Source organism: Xiphias gladius, chromosome 23 (assembly GCF_016859285.1).
Source record: "Xiphias gladius isolate SHS-SW01 ecotype Sanya breed wild chromosome 23, ASM1685928v1, whole genome shotgun sequence".
Lineage (NCBI taxonomy): Eukaryota > Metazoa > Chordata > Actinopteri > Istiophoriformes > Xiphiidae > Xiphias > Xiphias gladius.
In genome coordinates, this window is record NC_053422.1 from 10,839,167 (window position 1) to 10,855,181 (window position 16,015).

At 43.7% G+C, this 16,015-nt stretch overlaps 1 protein-coding gene across 12 annotated transcripts in view; it reads right to left on the reverse strand.

Annotated features, from left to right (window-relative positions):
- Positions 1-16,015, reverse strand: part of pcdh19 (protocadherin 19) — a 225,426-nt gene that overhangs the window by 39,361 nt on the left and 170,050 nt on the right. For 6 of the 12 annotated variants that reach the window (XM_040119350.1, XM_040119348.1, XM_040119347.1 and 3 more), the window contains 2 exons: positions 12,234-14,293; positions 9,258-9,603 (listed from right to left, as the gene is read on the reverse strand). In XM_040119350.1, the coding sequence (XP_039975284.1) occupies positions 9,258-9,603; positions 12,234-14,275 (2,388 nt within the window). In that variant the 5' untranslated portion in view covers positions 14,276-14,293. Of the gene's footprint in view, positions 1-9,257; positions 9,604-12,233; positions 14,851-16,015 lie in introns of those variants that run through there. The other 6 variants (XM_040119354.1, XM_040119345.1, XM_040119353.1 and 3 more) reach the window with 4 other exon arrangements.

The following is a 16,015-nucleotide window of genomic DNA, read 5'->3' on the forward strand; positions in this document are numbered from 1 at the left end:
AGGCAATCGTAACAATTATAATTAGTAGTGTTTTCATCCTCTGCGCTCAGCCCAGAGTAGATATCTCATCAATTCCCTGGTTCACATTCTTGTCTTTCCAACTTACCTGGTACCACTCGAGAAAAGAAATGGTTTCCCGCCTCTCTGGAAACTAGATATGGGCATAAATAATATGTTTGGGGCCTTTCAGAAAATCCCTAATCCCAGGAAAACAAACCTGAGCAAAACAGGCCCTCCTGGATTACTTTCACGAAAACTAGATAATCAAAATGCAAAACAGCCTTTGATAGAAAAATGAGCCCATTTCTAACAACAAATCCTCTACAACTAACATCAGCAGATTCTCCTCCTGAACTTTTATTTGAATGCTGTGTTTGGGTTTTTAATATAATCACACGGCATACGGCGCTCCATCAATGAGCTATTCTGATTTATGTCAGCCTGAATCGGACTGACTGCTTAGAGCTTTACAGACATCATGAATGAGAAAAGGAGCCACACACTGAACACATTAGGGGTCCCACCATCTCCTCAGACAGGGGGACAATGGGTAGGGGAGCGGAGATAAAGGAGGGTGATGAAAGGGGTGAAGGAGTGGTTGACGCTGATCAGGCAGAGAAAACAGGGAGAATGGGGGAAAAGAAAGGAAGAGGCCCGAGACACTGGCCACACAGGGCAGAGGGAGCGCGAGAGCTCTGAGAGGCCTATACTCGGTCATAACCCATTAGGCTGGCTGGGTGAAAATGCTACAGCTCATTACATGCTCTGCCTCTGTTCTGTGGATGAACAATGTACAATTACGCTACCCTGCTGCTCATCAAGCCCTACTGCTGCATGCCTCTGAGGCGGGCGATATTGCTGCTATAGTGGCTCGTCTGCCAACAGCCTCTGTGCACATCAAACATCCCATACATGCGCTCCCTAATGCCAATCCAGGTTTATGTCTTAGAAACAAAAGCACTGTATGAATTTGCTGAAATGAAAGGAGGGAGGAACAGGAAAGGCTGCTCCACTGCTGGAGCAGACAAACACAAAGGTATAATGCAGCATTTGTGCGTGTAATACAATGACATTTGCTCCCTTTTGTCTGCTCTGCCTTCTTTAGATTCCTGTTCTTTGCACTATAACGAGGTAGATATGACAAAGGGATAATTCATTTGTTTCCAGCTGAATTAGGTTTCACTCAATGTTACAATTACACTAAAGCCAGGTACAGCGCTAACAAACAGATCCCAAATATAACAATAATTAAAACAGCAAAGTGTAAGCAGGCGACACTGAAAGTACCGTGACAATATCTGCAATGCAGTGAATAACTAAGCTCAGGATTCTTCTATCCACCAGCAAATTGGTTTACTTCAAGTCTTCCTCCTTCCCACTCTACAATTATGCATGCAGAAGTTGACATTTAATCTGATGGGGGGAAATGCTAACTAACATCCTCCTGCTCCCTCTTTGTTTTAGGCAAAAAACAGGACACTTGGAAAGGTCATTCTTCCCTGGTGTCAGAGCTGGCTGCTTGAAAAAGTTTCTATTCACAGCAAGTATTGTTATTTTTCACAGAATTCCTCCCCCATTTCCCTGTCACTCAAAAAACACAGCATCAGCACTCATGAGAAAGCCCTGGGAATTCTCTTAACAATGGCGCAACAAGTCTAGTAACCCGCCGTTCAACTCAGACAGGGCAGTGAAAAAAAAAAAAATTACAAGCCTGATGAGCCTGATTCCATGAATTTAAATTAATACCCATTTTTTTCGGCACTTTTGGATGAAATTAGTTCTTGGCTTATTCAAATCATAACCGTCATTATCAGAGAAGTGTCATAACCTTTTTTTCACTTTGTTTACTTGGGGGAAATAAATTCTCGTTTTGTTTTTCCACGACAGTCAGAAGAGGGGAAAAAAAAATTTCCCCAAAGACTGATTGTCAGCCCCTTGTTATTGTCTTCAAGGGGGGACAAATCCTGTTTTCACTGAAGGAGTATCAAGGTTTTTCTTACACTGCATGTAAATACACATTGCACAATATGTCAGAAGGACAGAGGTAAGCACAAGCCTCTTGACATACACCGGATACAACATTGCAAATAGTATTGCGAACTTGCACTGCAAATAGATTTCACTCCTGGCCATAACAAGTCTTAGGGTTTGTGTTTTTGAATATGCAGGATGACCTTTTCTATCCTATATAAATGTTACTACAGGCATTTTCCACCATGGGCAGCAAAATCTGCATTAATGAGAGAGAGTGGGTTTTTTTTTTTATCCTCCTGGAGGCTTCCCTTGTGATAACTTTTCCTAGAAGACTTGTTTTGTTTTATTTATTTTCCTTAAAACTCCACCTTAGTTTTGCTTTACAGAAAAAACTGCAGGGGTGCGATGCACATACTTTGCAAGAAAATGTGTGAAAGGCTGTATACAGTCTGAATGCTTCAAAATTTCTTCATAAATCCAGTTTTTTGATGCTAAGTTTCCACGTAAATGTCCTTTTCGTTGGGACTTGACAGTCCAAGGATTTCCATGAAAGAAAACACAATGCGGCATATTTGTGTCAGAGAGTTTAATTCGAGAAATTAAAAAAACAACGCCACGGGAAACTCATTTAAATGGGTAATTATGTCCACGCAGCATTGCTTGCAGGGCTTAACAAGGTGCATAATGATGTCCTCTTCCCCAGCAATAAACATCATCACTATGTCCATTTCCTTCACTCCATTTAGCCTCATTTACAGCTGGACCCATCAACCTATAAGCCCAAAGTCCTTATACCCCTTTTTGCATTTAGCTACGTGTCCAGTAAAAATCTTCTAACCCAAATTGTGGGACTACTAAAGCCATTATGTGACTATTTTTGCCTCCAAATAAAAATATCTTTCCTTTGATGCTTAAGAGGTTTAAAATAAAGTTAATTCTTTCCACATCAAAGAGCTTTTAAAGTAATTTAAAATGTATTTTCCTTTCCAGTGCTGCCATCTTGAACCAAGTAGAATTATCTCAAAAGATGGATGAATGATTAAGCAGATAAGTACTATGTGATTTTACAGTTTTATATTGATGTACCTGTGTGCTTGTGTGTGTCTACTGATGTATGAAAAGCTTAAAAATGTCTGTTTGCTCACGTTCTCAAGATGTTCAGGCATTTGACAATTTTATTCTGGGCTATAAAGATTTTAAATAGAGTTGGTGCAAAACTCGAAACTTATACTCAAACCACGGTCCTTTGCTAATACCATTTTCAACATTTGCAGGTACATTGGAATAATCACAATGTGTTTTTTTTCTGGGGAAGGAGAAATCTTATATTAACAATAGAAAAGTGACATTATTGTTTTCCACGAAGGCAATGATGGGTGTGTGCAATAAAATCTCTTCCTCATCCGAACACACCGCATCTTACAGATAAAAATAATGTTTTACGCGGCAGCAATACAGGTAGTGAAAAAATCATTGGCATTCTATAAATAGATCTCTCTCCCCTCTTCTCTGTCTCTCCTCGTTTTTATAGGCCTTGCCGATTCTCTAACAGTATTACTCCCTCTGTATGCTCCGCACCAGTCACATGTGGTTAAGGACAAATACAGTGACATGTGTACATCAGACGGCGTCACTCATGTGTTTTGACTCTTAAGCTCTTTTGGCTGGGTGCTCTGATCCCAGCGAGAGGGTGGCAGCCCGGCAGGCCTGGATGCTTGCGACTGGCTGCCTGGGGTTGTTATGTCATTTCATTGTACCTCGGCAACATCGAGAATGACGTGCAGTGATGGGGTGTCGTGGGTTGGGGTCAAGGCTATAAAAACCCAACCAAGTGTAAAACTAGCACTGGTTGTGCATGAAATGAAAACCATCTTGTTGAGTAATGTCACTAAATCACCCCACCAGCTTCACCAGTTTAATGTGTTAAACACAATGGGAGGAGCCAGCCAAGGAATGTAATAAGAGGGCACTGAGTACATCACTGTCACGCTGTTAATTTATTTCTGACAGACAAAGCTTTATTTCACCTTATAAACACTGACACTTGAAAAGCAGAGCATTTCTGAAGTCTCTGCCTCACAAATAACCTCTCTAAATAATTAACAGGTTCATCTGCCACTCAATCAGTGTGCATCTGAAGCGTTTGGAGATGAAACGATTCTTCCTCAAATCCTCTGAAAGGAGGAGACTTTAGAGAATGCAACATACACCTCGCAAGCTTCCAACACATCAAAAATTCATTTTAAAAAATGAATTCTAAGATCAAGCAGTTATGTATCCCTTCCCTTATTGCACAATATCTGTATATCTGTCGTTGTTTCTCTCCCACCATGATTAGTCACTGACAAACTGTTTAGAGTTGAAGAGGTTCTGTATTTTCTCGGCAAAGGTTTTTGACAAGACATTGGCCTTACTGCATGCTTTGTAGATTTTTGCATTGTATGCTGAATTTAGAATGAGTAGATTGAATATTCAATCATTATTTTGCAAAAATCTATATTTATTTCTTTTTATCAATCCATCTGTAAAAGATCTTTATTCCCTGAATGGAAATAGGGACTGGTTTGAATTGCTATTGTACATCTCAGAAAACCTGTAGATTTTCTTGATGACTTTCATTTTTGTGACTCTAAAGTTCATCCTGTTGTAAATGCGTAGACCATGACTGGGGGTATTTTTTTGATTAGTTTTGCTGAAAATGTGCGACTCATGCACTTATATTCAATTCCAAACGGTGTTGAAAACTGTGAATACGAAGCAGCCAGATACAGCAAAACTAAGATCAGGCAGTGAACTTACTTACAAGCTACATTTTTGAAAGACGTTCAAGTCAGAGTCTCCAGTTGCAGTAATACGTGCATTCGACAACAATGTGAGAGCTGAGACGAGACAAGAAACAGAATTTTACTTCCACCTTCTGCTTCTCTGATTTCCATGTTGTTCTCTCCCAATTACAGTTTCAACTAGTTGATGTTCTTTGCTTTCTGTCAATCACAGCCTGTTCAGGTCAACAAAAAAAACGAACGCTAAATAATTCTGCCAGATACAGTCCGTAAAGATAACCTGAAAATAGAGCTTTAATTCCCAATGAAAAGCTTCTAAAATAGGGAAAAATATCAATCATCAATATATCAATATATTTCATGCATTGTTAAACTGAGGAAAACAGTTACAAACTGCAGTAAATATGTACTAGAACACTAAAATGACAAACTATTCATGAAATATTATTAGAAACATTTATAGCTACACATATCTGAAACACCGGGGAGTGATGACAATATCATAACATTAAAAGAGTACTTTAAATGCAGAATCACAACGTTTGATTAGCGAAAATGTTGGATTATGCCTCTCATTTCTCCTTCTCTGAGTTGGTCATAATGATGTAAATGATAATGTCAGAGCCCATATTTCAGATAAATGTGATACTCCATGAGAAATATTGTGTGTGCCTGTGTATTCATGAGTACGTGTGTGGGGGGGAGACTGGCAGTTTCAACAGATGTGTAGTGTGCGCTGACAGCATGACATCTACTTTGCATGCTCAATATGACACGTCTGGATGCTCCCATGCATATTGTCCTGATGTGAAATGATAGCGAGGGATGTGCAGCCTTGCTGGAACCACTCCCTGTTGTCTCTCCTACATCAATATCAAAACGTCTTTCCTTACTAACAGGGAAAAACAGCAAGGCTGGTGTACTGAGATGCCTCGTCAGTTGTTTTGTTTCAGTTTTCATTTTCTCATTTAAGGTCCTTCGATTGAAGGACTGAACAAATAAAACGAAACAAACAGAAACAAAACGTACATCTGAACCTGACACTGTGGCATATACTACAATTCAGTATCACCGAGACTTGTGTAGCTACAGTATCATTCGGGAAACAGCACAGAGGGGATTTTGGAGGATGATTGAACCAATTATCAGTTAAGAAAACTTGTGAATCGCACTCTCCACTGCATACTGAACATTTTACACAATGTAGTGCAAATCCCAACCCCTTTTTTCTAATTCATTATCACCTTTTTCTGATTAATTTATCACCAGTGTAAAAGACAAAACTGCAATCTCTTACCTGAATAAGGGTAATCAATAAAGTAAGACAACTTATTTCCCTGCTATGCTCATTATCCCGAATCACAGGTGTGAGGAGCCTTGGTACACATTACAAATTCAAAAACACATTCTAGCCAAAGGCCATTCCTTTACTGTATAATTGTTTCCCCACCAAGTGATTCACCATAATTAAGCCATGGAAGACAGCTCTATTCTCCTGTGAGTGTTCATATTAGTGCTACCACAGGCAGGTCTAACAAACATCTCACAGCTGATGCTTCTCCAAACAATGGACAGCGATGTTCAGGGAGGTATATACTGGTACACATTCTCACGGGGGAGAATACAATATACACAATGCAATTGCAGGTATGAGCCCTTTGGGGAGACCTGTCACTGTTAACTTGGCCAAGTCTGCAGTGTGTTGTTTGTGTGTGTACGTGAGTGTGCCAGCGTGCTTTGTCTGAAGCAGGAAAAGCTTGACTCCAGCTGCTCTGACATAAGCAGGATGCTCACTGGCCCACATATACTAACAATGGAGGAGAACTTTGCATCGATCAAAAATATAAAGTACAAAGAGACACAAGCCCATATCCTCTTTCCCTCCATTAGCAAACCAAATCTGACCTCGTATCCCATTCTGATGGCTATGATAATTTCGAACTACATGTTTGGAAAAATAAACAAACACAGAGACATCACTGTGCCCTGGTGTTAAAACAAAAAGCTCTTCCACTGAGGATAAATTAATCATAATTATGAGGTTGCCCTCAGGATGAAAACAATTTTTTGGGACAAAGCAGCCTTAGTAATCACAACAGTGCAGCCACTCGTGTGTCTTAGCCAGTCAATGGGATATGGGTTGAGGACTTGTGGAGTCAAGTGGTTTCAAGCCCAAGCTTGCTCATTGTAACAAAGCAATTATCACTCATTTCACTGCTGCTTGTTTCTGCTATAAATGGTATTGTAATTATACGGAAAACATTTTTTCATTTAAGGGCTAAATTTGAACATTCTGTAGTGCTTCTGTCTCTTGCAAATGTCACCATGGGGAGGAAAGGAAACAATGACAACTGTCGTTGCGGTGGGGTTACTCTGTTGGAGCGTAACGCTTGCTCTCGCCACCACTATTCCTCACTTACTTTCTCCACACACACACACACACACACACACACACACACACTCTCTTCTCAGCCCGGGAAAAATATGCAAAGGCCGGGTCAAAGAGATGTTTGTCAACATCATGTGTAGGGCAGAGAGCGGTGGAAGCTGCATGTTAAACAGGCTCAGCCTCTATCAAACCAATCAACTGCCTCTAAGAAAATGAGAAAATGTAGTCGGGGCTCAGACACCTGGCACTAAGACTCATTCACCCTCGCTCACTTCTTCCGTCCGTATCTCTCTATCTGCTCTCACACCGCTCTATCAAGACAACGCCTAGCTTTGCATCTGGAATCATCAAAATCAATCTTCAGCCCTATTTGTCTCCCTCTCCACTTTTTCATTAGCTGAAAACAAATAAAAGGCCCTCCTAATCCTGCGGCAAATGTGCTTTTATTGGATGGTTAAGCCACAGAGACAGGATCCTGCTGGAGCTTTTTACAAAGACAGTTGATTTCCTCCTGAAGCCAAACCCACGTTTTTTTGGCCGAGGAAAGGATGGCGGTGACCTGCATAGCACAACCTACCAGCAAATGCAATCACAGTGTACGGGTCACCGCATGTACCTGCTGAATCCCCCACCTCTGCCTCCACTGACCGGATAACACCACAGAACAACCCCCTACAACATTTCTCATTCTTTCCACCTATGTTATTCACACTCACTAACACACACACACACACACACACACACACACACGCACACACACTCAGAACCAGCTCAGACAGGCCCAGTAAATCAGCATGCCTGTAAGTAGGTCTCATTGACCCCTCAGGATCCATCGGTGCCTGGATCTCTCTGGATCATCCAGTCAATACATCAATATCCATCTTGTGTTTCTTGTTTTAAGACCCCCACTCCCGACCCCACACCCCTACCTTCTCCTCACTGAATGTCAAATGGAGATTGGAGTCATCAATTACAAGTGTGTGTGTGTGTGTGTGTGTGTGTGTGTGTGTGTGTGTGTGTGTGTGTGTGTGTGTGTGTGTGTGCATGTGTGTGTGTGTGTGTGTGAAGCTGCAGCTTATTTGCTGCTGTCTATAGGAGTGAGCTAATACACATTCTTATATCAACACACACACACTGATACACATTTTCTCTCCCTCTCACACACATAAACCCAAAATGTCCCTTTCTCCCATGGGATCAGGGAGAAGTGGGTCATGAAGAGAGAGAGGGAGGTTGCCCAAAGAATCCGATAGACCAGTTCATACATACGAAAATCTATAAACTAAAGATCAGCTAGTCGGCATACACTCCGTCAGCTTGAATAGTATTTCAAGTCAGACCTTCACTGGTCTGCTGGAGCCACGCATGGTATGTCAGGGTAATTCAGTGGCTGGCTGTGCAGAGAGGCCAAGCAGTAACACTGCAGGCAAACACAGACACACAGATAAAGCATTTAAGCAATGATTATTCTTCCTGCTAGCACCTGAAATGACGTGTGGTGGAGCTGTTTGGTCGGGTCAATACACCTGGCGGGTTCTAAAACTCCTGTTCTTTTTTGCAATAGCTCAGCACTCACAAATAAAAAAAAAAAAAAAAAAGTAAACAAGTGGAGTAGGAGAGGCCAAATAATCCACTTTGTCAAGCCTCCAAATTGTGCTTGGCAAAGCGCTTTCAGTCACAGGTCAGCTTCAGTGTCTCGGCACCTTGAAATGCCTCGAAGGATTCTGCTCAGATTGACTGGCACAACGTCACGAGTGCCACTTCAAATAGCTCAGCTTTCCGTCAGCACCAGGCACACATTTCATTGACACTATAATCTGTGGGATGATGGAATGCTAAATATCCCTAGACCTTGAGATGTGTTGAAAGGTGATGCATAGCATCTCTACAAGTCATCCTTTAGATTCAGCACCATCAAGGAGACCTATTAGTAATAATTAATGAAAAAAACTGGAAATCTAAAAAGCTGGCTATTTTGTCTCTGCTGCTGAAACCTCACGTTTAGTCATGTGAGTCAATTTTAAAACCAACCACCCCCTTTTCTTCTACCCCAAACACCCAAAGCCGCCCAGCCAAGGATTTAGAACAGAGCACAGCGGATTGTATCTCACCTCTGGCAGTGGCATGCCGTTGATGATGAGGTCTGGCTGCTGGTGACCCTGCCCGGTGAACGGGTGCTGATAGCCATGGTTGGGAGCTGCATTGCGTGAGTTCTGGTTCTCCACATTGAGGAAGGTGCTCTCGGAGCGCCTGCAGCCCAGCGGCAGGCTCTGCTGGTGGTAGTCGAAGTAGTTGAGCGAGGAGGTGAGAGACGAGCAACTCACCACATTCATCTTGTCTGTCTCCTCGACGTCTCGTGGCACCAGGCGGATGTCGTTCTTGCTCAGCTTCTTCTTCTTGCTGGACTTCTTCTGGTTTCCGTACGAGTACTCCGCCACCCTACGCAAGTAGAAGAAACTGAACAGACTCAATAAAGCAGTGTTCTGCCTTCCCCTCCTCTGTCCACACAGTCAAATAGCTCACCCGCCATGCCAGCCAGGGTGCTATTCGACCATGGGTGCCAGGAAAAAGGCTCATTGCCTGTGTCCGGGGGTGGAACAGCACACTCGGGTGACTCTCCACTCCCGGCTTGCAATGGAACTGTCATCCCTTGTTTGTTTGCATTTGCATGCTCAACAATCAACATGTCACAAACAGGCAGACAATATGCAAACATGCTAAAACCACAAAAGCAAAGCAAAAGGACACACTGGTACTCAGCAGCTCTACCGGTATATGCAATCACTTTCAAAGCACACACACCACGCTAATTCCATTTTTTTCTTTCATTATCAAGGAAGCCCACTAGCAAAACGGAGTGCCGGAGAACTGCAGATTCTAATTCATTTAGCTGCTCTCAGTGGCTGCTGCAAACTTGAACTGAGTATTTTGACTTTAATATGAGCAAATGAGCAGCACAGCCACGTTCTATCAAAGGATCCTCAGACTGGGGAAAATATCCATTTTTCGCACAGCCTTGCAGTTTTCCACAGGACAACAGATGCTATGTGCTTTATGGTGATGGCTACAAAACTTGACTACACATATTCCATATAATTTGCGATGCTTTTTATGATCTTCATTACTTCAAATGCTGGAAGACGCCATTTCTAACCCCACGGCATAAAGCATATGGTTTACATCTAGTTAATGCTCACAACAAAACTACAGTTGCCCATAAGATTTCGATATCTAAAATGTCTCTGTTCTAGTCTCTTGTCTTGTCTGGAACGTCTCTGCTATACCAGCCCCCACTGGCCTCTGTTCGTCACTAAAATGCCGCTCTAATCCTCCCTCGCTTCTAAAATCACACTGGCTAAGAAGCGCCATTGTAGTTTGTCCTTTTCATTTTTCTTTTAGATTGCATCTTGAAAACAGCTCCCGCCCCCATTCTGCTCCCCCTTGATTCAGAGGAAAGAAAATGGGCAGCTGCAAGGGCAGAAAATGCTTCATTTCTTTTTCATTTATCATTTTAACATGTTGTCTCTCTACTCTGTGCCCAAATTGAAATGTGGGACGGGAAATCTTCGGAGTCAGACAGACTGACAGAGGACAAGCAATAAATTGGAGATAACTGCTCCTCATATTCGAGGTGGCGACTGAGAAGCTGAGCACATCAGTGCTGATTAAAGCACCCAGCAGGGAGAGTAGCTCACACTAGGAGAGTAAAGTACTGAGAGCAGGTTTGAATTTTGAATTTGTTGTTGTCTATCAGTGTTTCTTCTCTGGACAAAACACACAACTGTCATTGAGATATAATAGTGCATAAAGTAGCTGTTCTGAAAAGGTGCGAGCACACTGGTTTCCCTCTATTTTGAATCAGGCCTGAATAACAATACATTAAGCGTAGTTTAAGTATGTGTATGCTGAGATGACATGTGAGTTCCAGCTGTTAACAATCTAAAGGTAGTGTCACTCTTGAAAACTGGAGTACTTATGCTTTGTGACAGGATTTTCCTCTAAGCTACTAGGAAGAGAACCAGAATTAATTTCAATATCCAAGCTCTGTAATTATCGAAATGTTTAAAAGCACTTCAAACCACGGATTATTTTTAAAAAAAAACACAAGAATAAAAAACATGATTGCTAATCAGTGGTGAGAAAAACAATCTGAGCAATATTGTGGGAGTTTTAGAATTTTTTTTTTTTTTTCCATGAGTACATGTTTGAAAAATGGCCTAACTTAACTTCAAATCAACAAAATGATGTTTGGAGCAAAATATGATTATAGCTTCAGGTTAAATTCTCAAATCCAATCTATATGTAAATTTATAGTCGTAATGTGGCACAGGGAAATCAAAGCTAGAGCTGATGTTCTGATTGATGAACAAAACAGACTGTTCAATATGCAAGGTCTGGAAAATAATAATCTGCTCCTTTCCAGGAAAATGGCTAAATAGTTAATTACTATGATGTGACTTGCATGATTTTAGAAAGCAAAAACTGCAATTTTTGCAGTTTTTTAAATTATAAATATGAATCAGTTTTATTTTAATGTAGGTCTTCTCAAAATTCTTTGGTGAAAAGGAAAACAGAGGTAAATCTGAAAGATAGTGAGGGTGACTGTCCATCATCACACTAGATTAAAGCTGATAACAGCCAATCAGCCATGGTGGACGTTAAATAATAAGTGTCTGGGACTGCGATTGAACCAGCGGGACATTAATTGTCCGGCAGCACAGCCTCAAATTGAACATGACAGTTGAACCGTCATATTTATGACTCAATTGGTTACAATGGAAGGATTAAATCAATCAATCACGTTTCCCAAACACGGAACAGTGGGCCCCAGCAGAATGTGTCGGATTTCAAGCGGTCGGGTTCACCGAAGTCTATCTCAGTATCAGCTGTGGAAAGAAAAAGAAAAATCTGCAGTCCTCACAGCCCTCTGCATACTACATAACAAAAGCAACGTACTGACAACTGGCACGATCACGGCCACACGCGCAGGCTCTTTCGCTCTTTCTCTCGTGTGCAGGCGCGCACACGCACACGCACACTCTCTCTCACACACACACACACACACACACACGGGATTTGGTCAGTACCTGCAGTTGTACGTCCGGATCTCCTTGTTGTCCCGCTTGCACTTCACCGCCACAAAAATCATGGTGACAAACAGGATAGCTGCGATTGAGCCCAGGGCGATGATGAAGATGAGGGACAGGTTGACGGGTCCGATAGGCTCCTGCGCGTTCAGGTCTGGCGAGAGGTAGACCACGATGTAGGCCGAGGCGGAGAGGGAGGGCTTGCCGTGGTCCCTCGCCACCACCGTGATCTCGTAGGTGGATTTGGCGTTCTCCCCGAACATCCTGGTGGAGCGCACCTCTCCGTTCACCTGGTCGATTTCGAAGAACGCCCTGTCCCCCTCTGAGATGGTGTAGGTCAGCCGCCCGTTCTCCCCCTCGTCATAGTCGTCGGCTTTCACTTGGGTCACCATGTAACCCACCCCGGCGTTTCTCGGGATGGAGACCTCCGCCGTGCCGTTGACCAGGGGGGGGTTCGTCATGACCGGTGTGTTGTCGTTGACATCCAACACCACAATACGCACCGTGGCGTTACTTGATAAAGAGGGATTGCCGTTGTCTCTGGCCAGAACTTTGAAATCAAAAGTCCTGGTGTATTCATGGTCGAATGATCTCATGGAGTAAATGCGGCCTGACGGGTTTATGCTGACATATGTGTTTACATCCATGTGCTTAATCTCACCGGGGACTATGGAGTATGAAACGGTGCCGTTCATCCCCAGGTCCGGGTCCTCTGCTGATACCGCCAGCAGACACGAGCCAGGGAGGTTGTTTTCCATCACCATCTCTTGGTAGTGTGGCTTGAGGAAGTGGGGGGGGTTGTCATTTTCATCTGTGACTTTGACGACCAGGGACTTTGTGGCGCGTAAAGGAGGGATGCCACTGTCCTCCGCTTGGATGGTCAGGTTGTATGTGTCCTTTTGCTCCCTGTCCAGCCTGCCGTCGACGAGTATCGTGGAGAAGCTTTCGTATTCTTGCAGCCTGAACGGAACATTGCCCTGCAGCCTGCACTGCACTTTGCCATTTGCCCCGGAATCCTTATCTGACACCCGCACCAGCGCAATCACGTATCCACGCTGCGCGTTTTCACTAACTTCCACCATCTCCGTGTTCAGTGAGAGCAAGCTGATGACAGGTGGGTTATCGTTCGTGTCCATCACATTGACTGTGACTTTGCAGTGGGCTGGGATAGAGTTGGGACCTAAATCTTTGGCCTGCACGTCGATCTCGTATATTTGCGTTGTTTCGTAATCCAAAACACCGTTGACGGTGATGATCCCGGTTCTGGGGTCAATTTTGAACGCGTCCCTCGTTTTCTCGGTGACGTAACTGTTGAACGAGTACACAACCTCTCCATTAGTGCCCTCGTCAGGATCCGTTGCATTCAAGTCTATGACTAATGTGTTGATAGGGGAATTCTCCATCACATTGACTGTGTACACGGGCTCGTCAAAAACAGGGTTGTTGTCGTTGGAATCAATCACTTTGATATTTAACTGGACCGCGCCTATCTTTGGAGGGTCTCCTCCATCCTCTGCGCTGATTTCATACGTATAGTGGGACTGTGTCTCCCTGTCTAAAGATTTTTGCACAACAAGCTCAGCAATTTTGGACCCGTCCCCTCTGGTCTTTATTTCTAGTCCGAAAAGCTCGTTTGGGGTGATGGAATATGACTGAACTCCGAAGATGCCCGAGTCCGGATCGCTTGCCCCCTCTAGGGGAAACCGGGTACCAGGGGAGGCATTCTCGGAAATTTCAATGTCAATGTGGCTCGTTGGGAATCTGGGAGCGTTGTCGTTCAAATCCTCAATTTCAACTTTGATGACACAGATCTCCATAGAGTTTGACATGACTTCTAGGGAAATGATGCACTTTGGGTTCTGTCGACAAACTACATCCCGATCTATCTTCATTTGGGTTGTAAGGATTCCGGCTGGACTGAGTTCCACCCATCGTGGTTCTGAATTGGAAATAACCCTTAAGTACGGGGGCTGCGGTGCAATCTGAAATCCTTGCTTTAGCGCGTCCTTTGTCACGTTTCCAATCACCGACCCGGGCTTCATCTCCTCGTTTATTCCATACTTTAGGTTGATAACAGCCTCGCCCCCGACCCAGAACAAGAGGAACACAGCAATTAATTGTATTAATTCCATCTCCTTGGTTTGCATTGTACCTGTTGAGTTTTTTTTTTTTTCTTTCTTTTCTTTTCTCTGCTTAGTAAAACACCTCGGAAATTAGGCTATGCACGAGAACGCGCGTCAGACAAAACGGCCAAAATGTTCCAAACGAACCATCTCATCGAAATGTCCAGAAAAGTGTTTGGGAGACGTACAGCTCTTGTGCATGCAAATTATATCATGGTGCGAAAGCTGTAATTCTAACAAGTGCCTCAGCCTATTTCACTCTTCTCGGGCAGAGCACATCCTCCGGTCTACTGCGGCGCACGAAACATTGGGGACGACGGACCTGCGAAAACATGCTGGCTCTTCTCACAGCAGCGATTTAGCCGTGTAAATCCGCGCGGCTGCTCTCGTCGAGCGGCAAACCGGTCTTACACATGGCTCGTGTGATGAACTGTCCATTTGAAAGTGGGCTGAGGAGGAAGGGGAGGAGGAGGAGGAGGAGGAGGAGGGGGGGGAAATGCTCGAACTGCATTAGACGCAAGATGACAATTCCTGCGAGCAAGTCCACAAAAAAAAAAAAAAAAAAAAAAAAATTTAAACCTTCCCTGCAGATGAAGTAATGGTGTTCAAAAGTCCGCGTTCAATTCTCCGCCTTGATGCAAGCACATATTTAGGTGGCATTCTTGGATAAACATCTTGCTCTGTGTGATATCTTACGAGCAGTGATAATATTTCCTCTTCGGACGGCAGCTAGAGGCTTTCAAACGGCACATCTGATGAAAAAAAAATAAAAATCTAAAAGGATCTGCAGTCACAAAATTATTCAACAGCTTAAGTCCGGATATCTCTGCCTAACGAACAGGGGTGCAATGTCTCATCACATCACAGAAATCCCGATTACCTCTCTTTTTTTTTTTTTAATTTCCAGCAGATTTAGTCTTTCATCCCCTCCGCAAGTCTTGGAAGATTTTACTTACTAATTAATTTCCTTGTATCTCGCTCGGAAAAGGCTGCACATATCCCGGTAATTAGTCCATGCAACACGCGCACACACACACACACACACACACACACACACACAAATAAATAAATCAAATCAAATGAAACAAAATGTTAAGAAAAATCCGTTGAAAATGTAGCCAAGAGCCAGTGGGAGGAAACGATGCAGGAGCCTACTGTATGTACAGAACGCATTTCACGTTGGGCTGCAGCAAAGTAGAGGCACCGTAGCCTATATCCAGCCTTGTTGAGGAAGAACAAAAAAAAAAAAAAAAAAAACCCCCAGAAATCACCACTCGTTGCCAGTAGGCTGTCTAGTTGACTCCAACAAGCGCTCCTCTCGCTTCACCGGTGCACACTGGCGAAGGCGCAGCTCCGAGTCGGGCGCTCAGTCTCAGGACCCGCAATCCCCTCAGCCAATCAGGGGTTACACGGGAGGGCTGGCGCTGCCGGTGGGTGGAGCAAAAGCACAGCGACGAAGCCACAGCCAACTACCTGTTCTCTCCCGCAGACGGACAAGTCAGCGGGCAGTCAGAGCGCACAGGTTGAAACGCACGAAGCCGCGTGTTTGATGATCGTTAGAGCCGCGGCTCTGGAACCGGGGTCTGGGGACCCGTGTGTGTGTGTGGGGGGGGTCTTTGATTCGGTTCTCTTCAGTGCCAGGAAGGGGGGGGGAAAAAA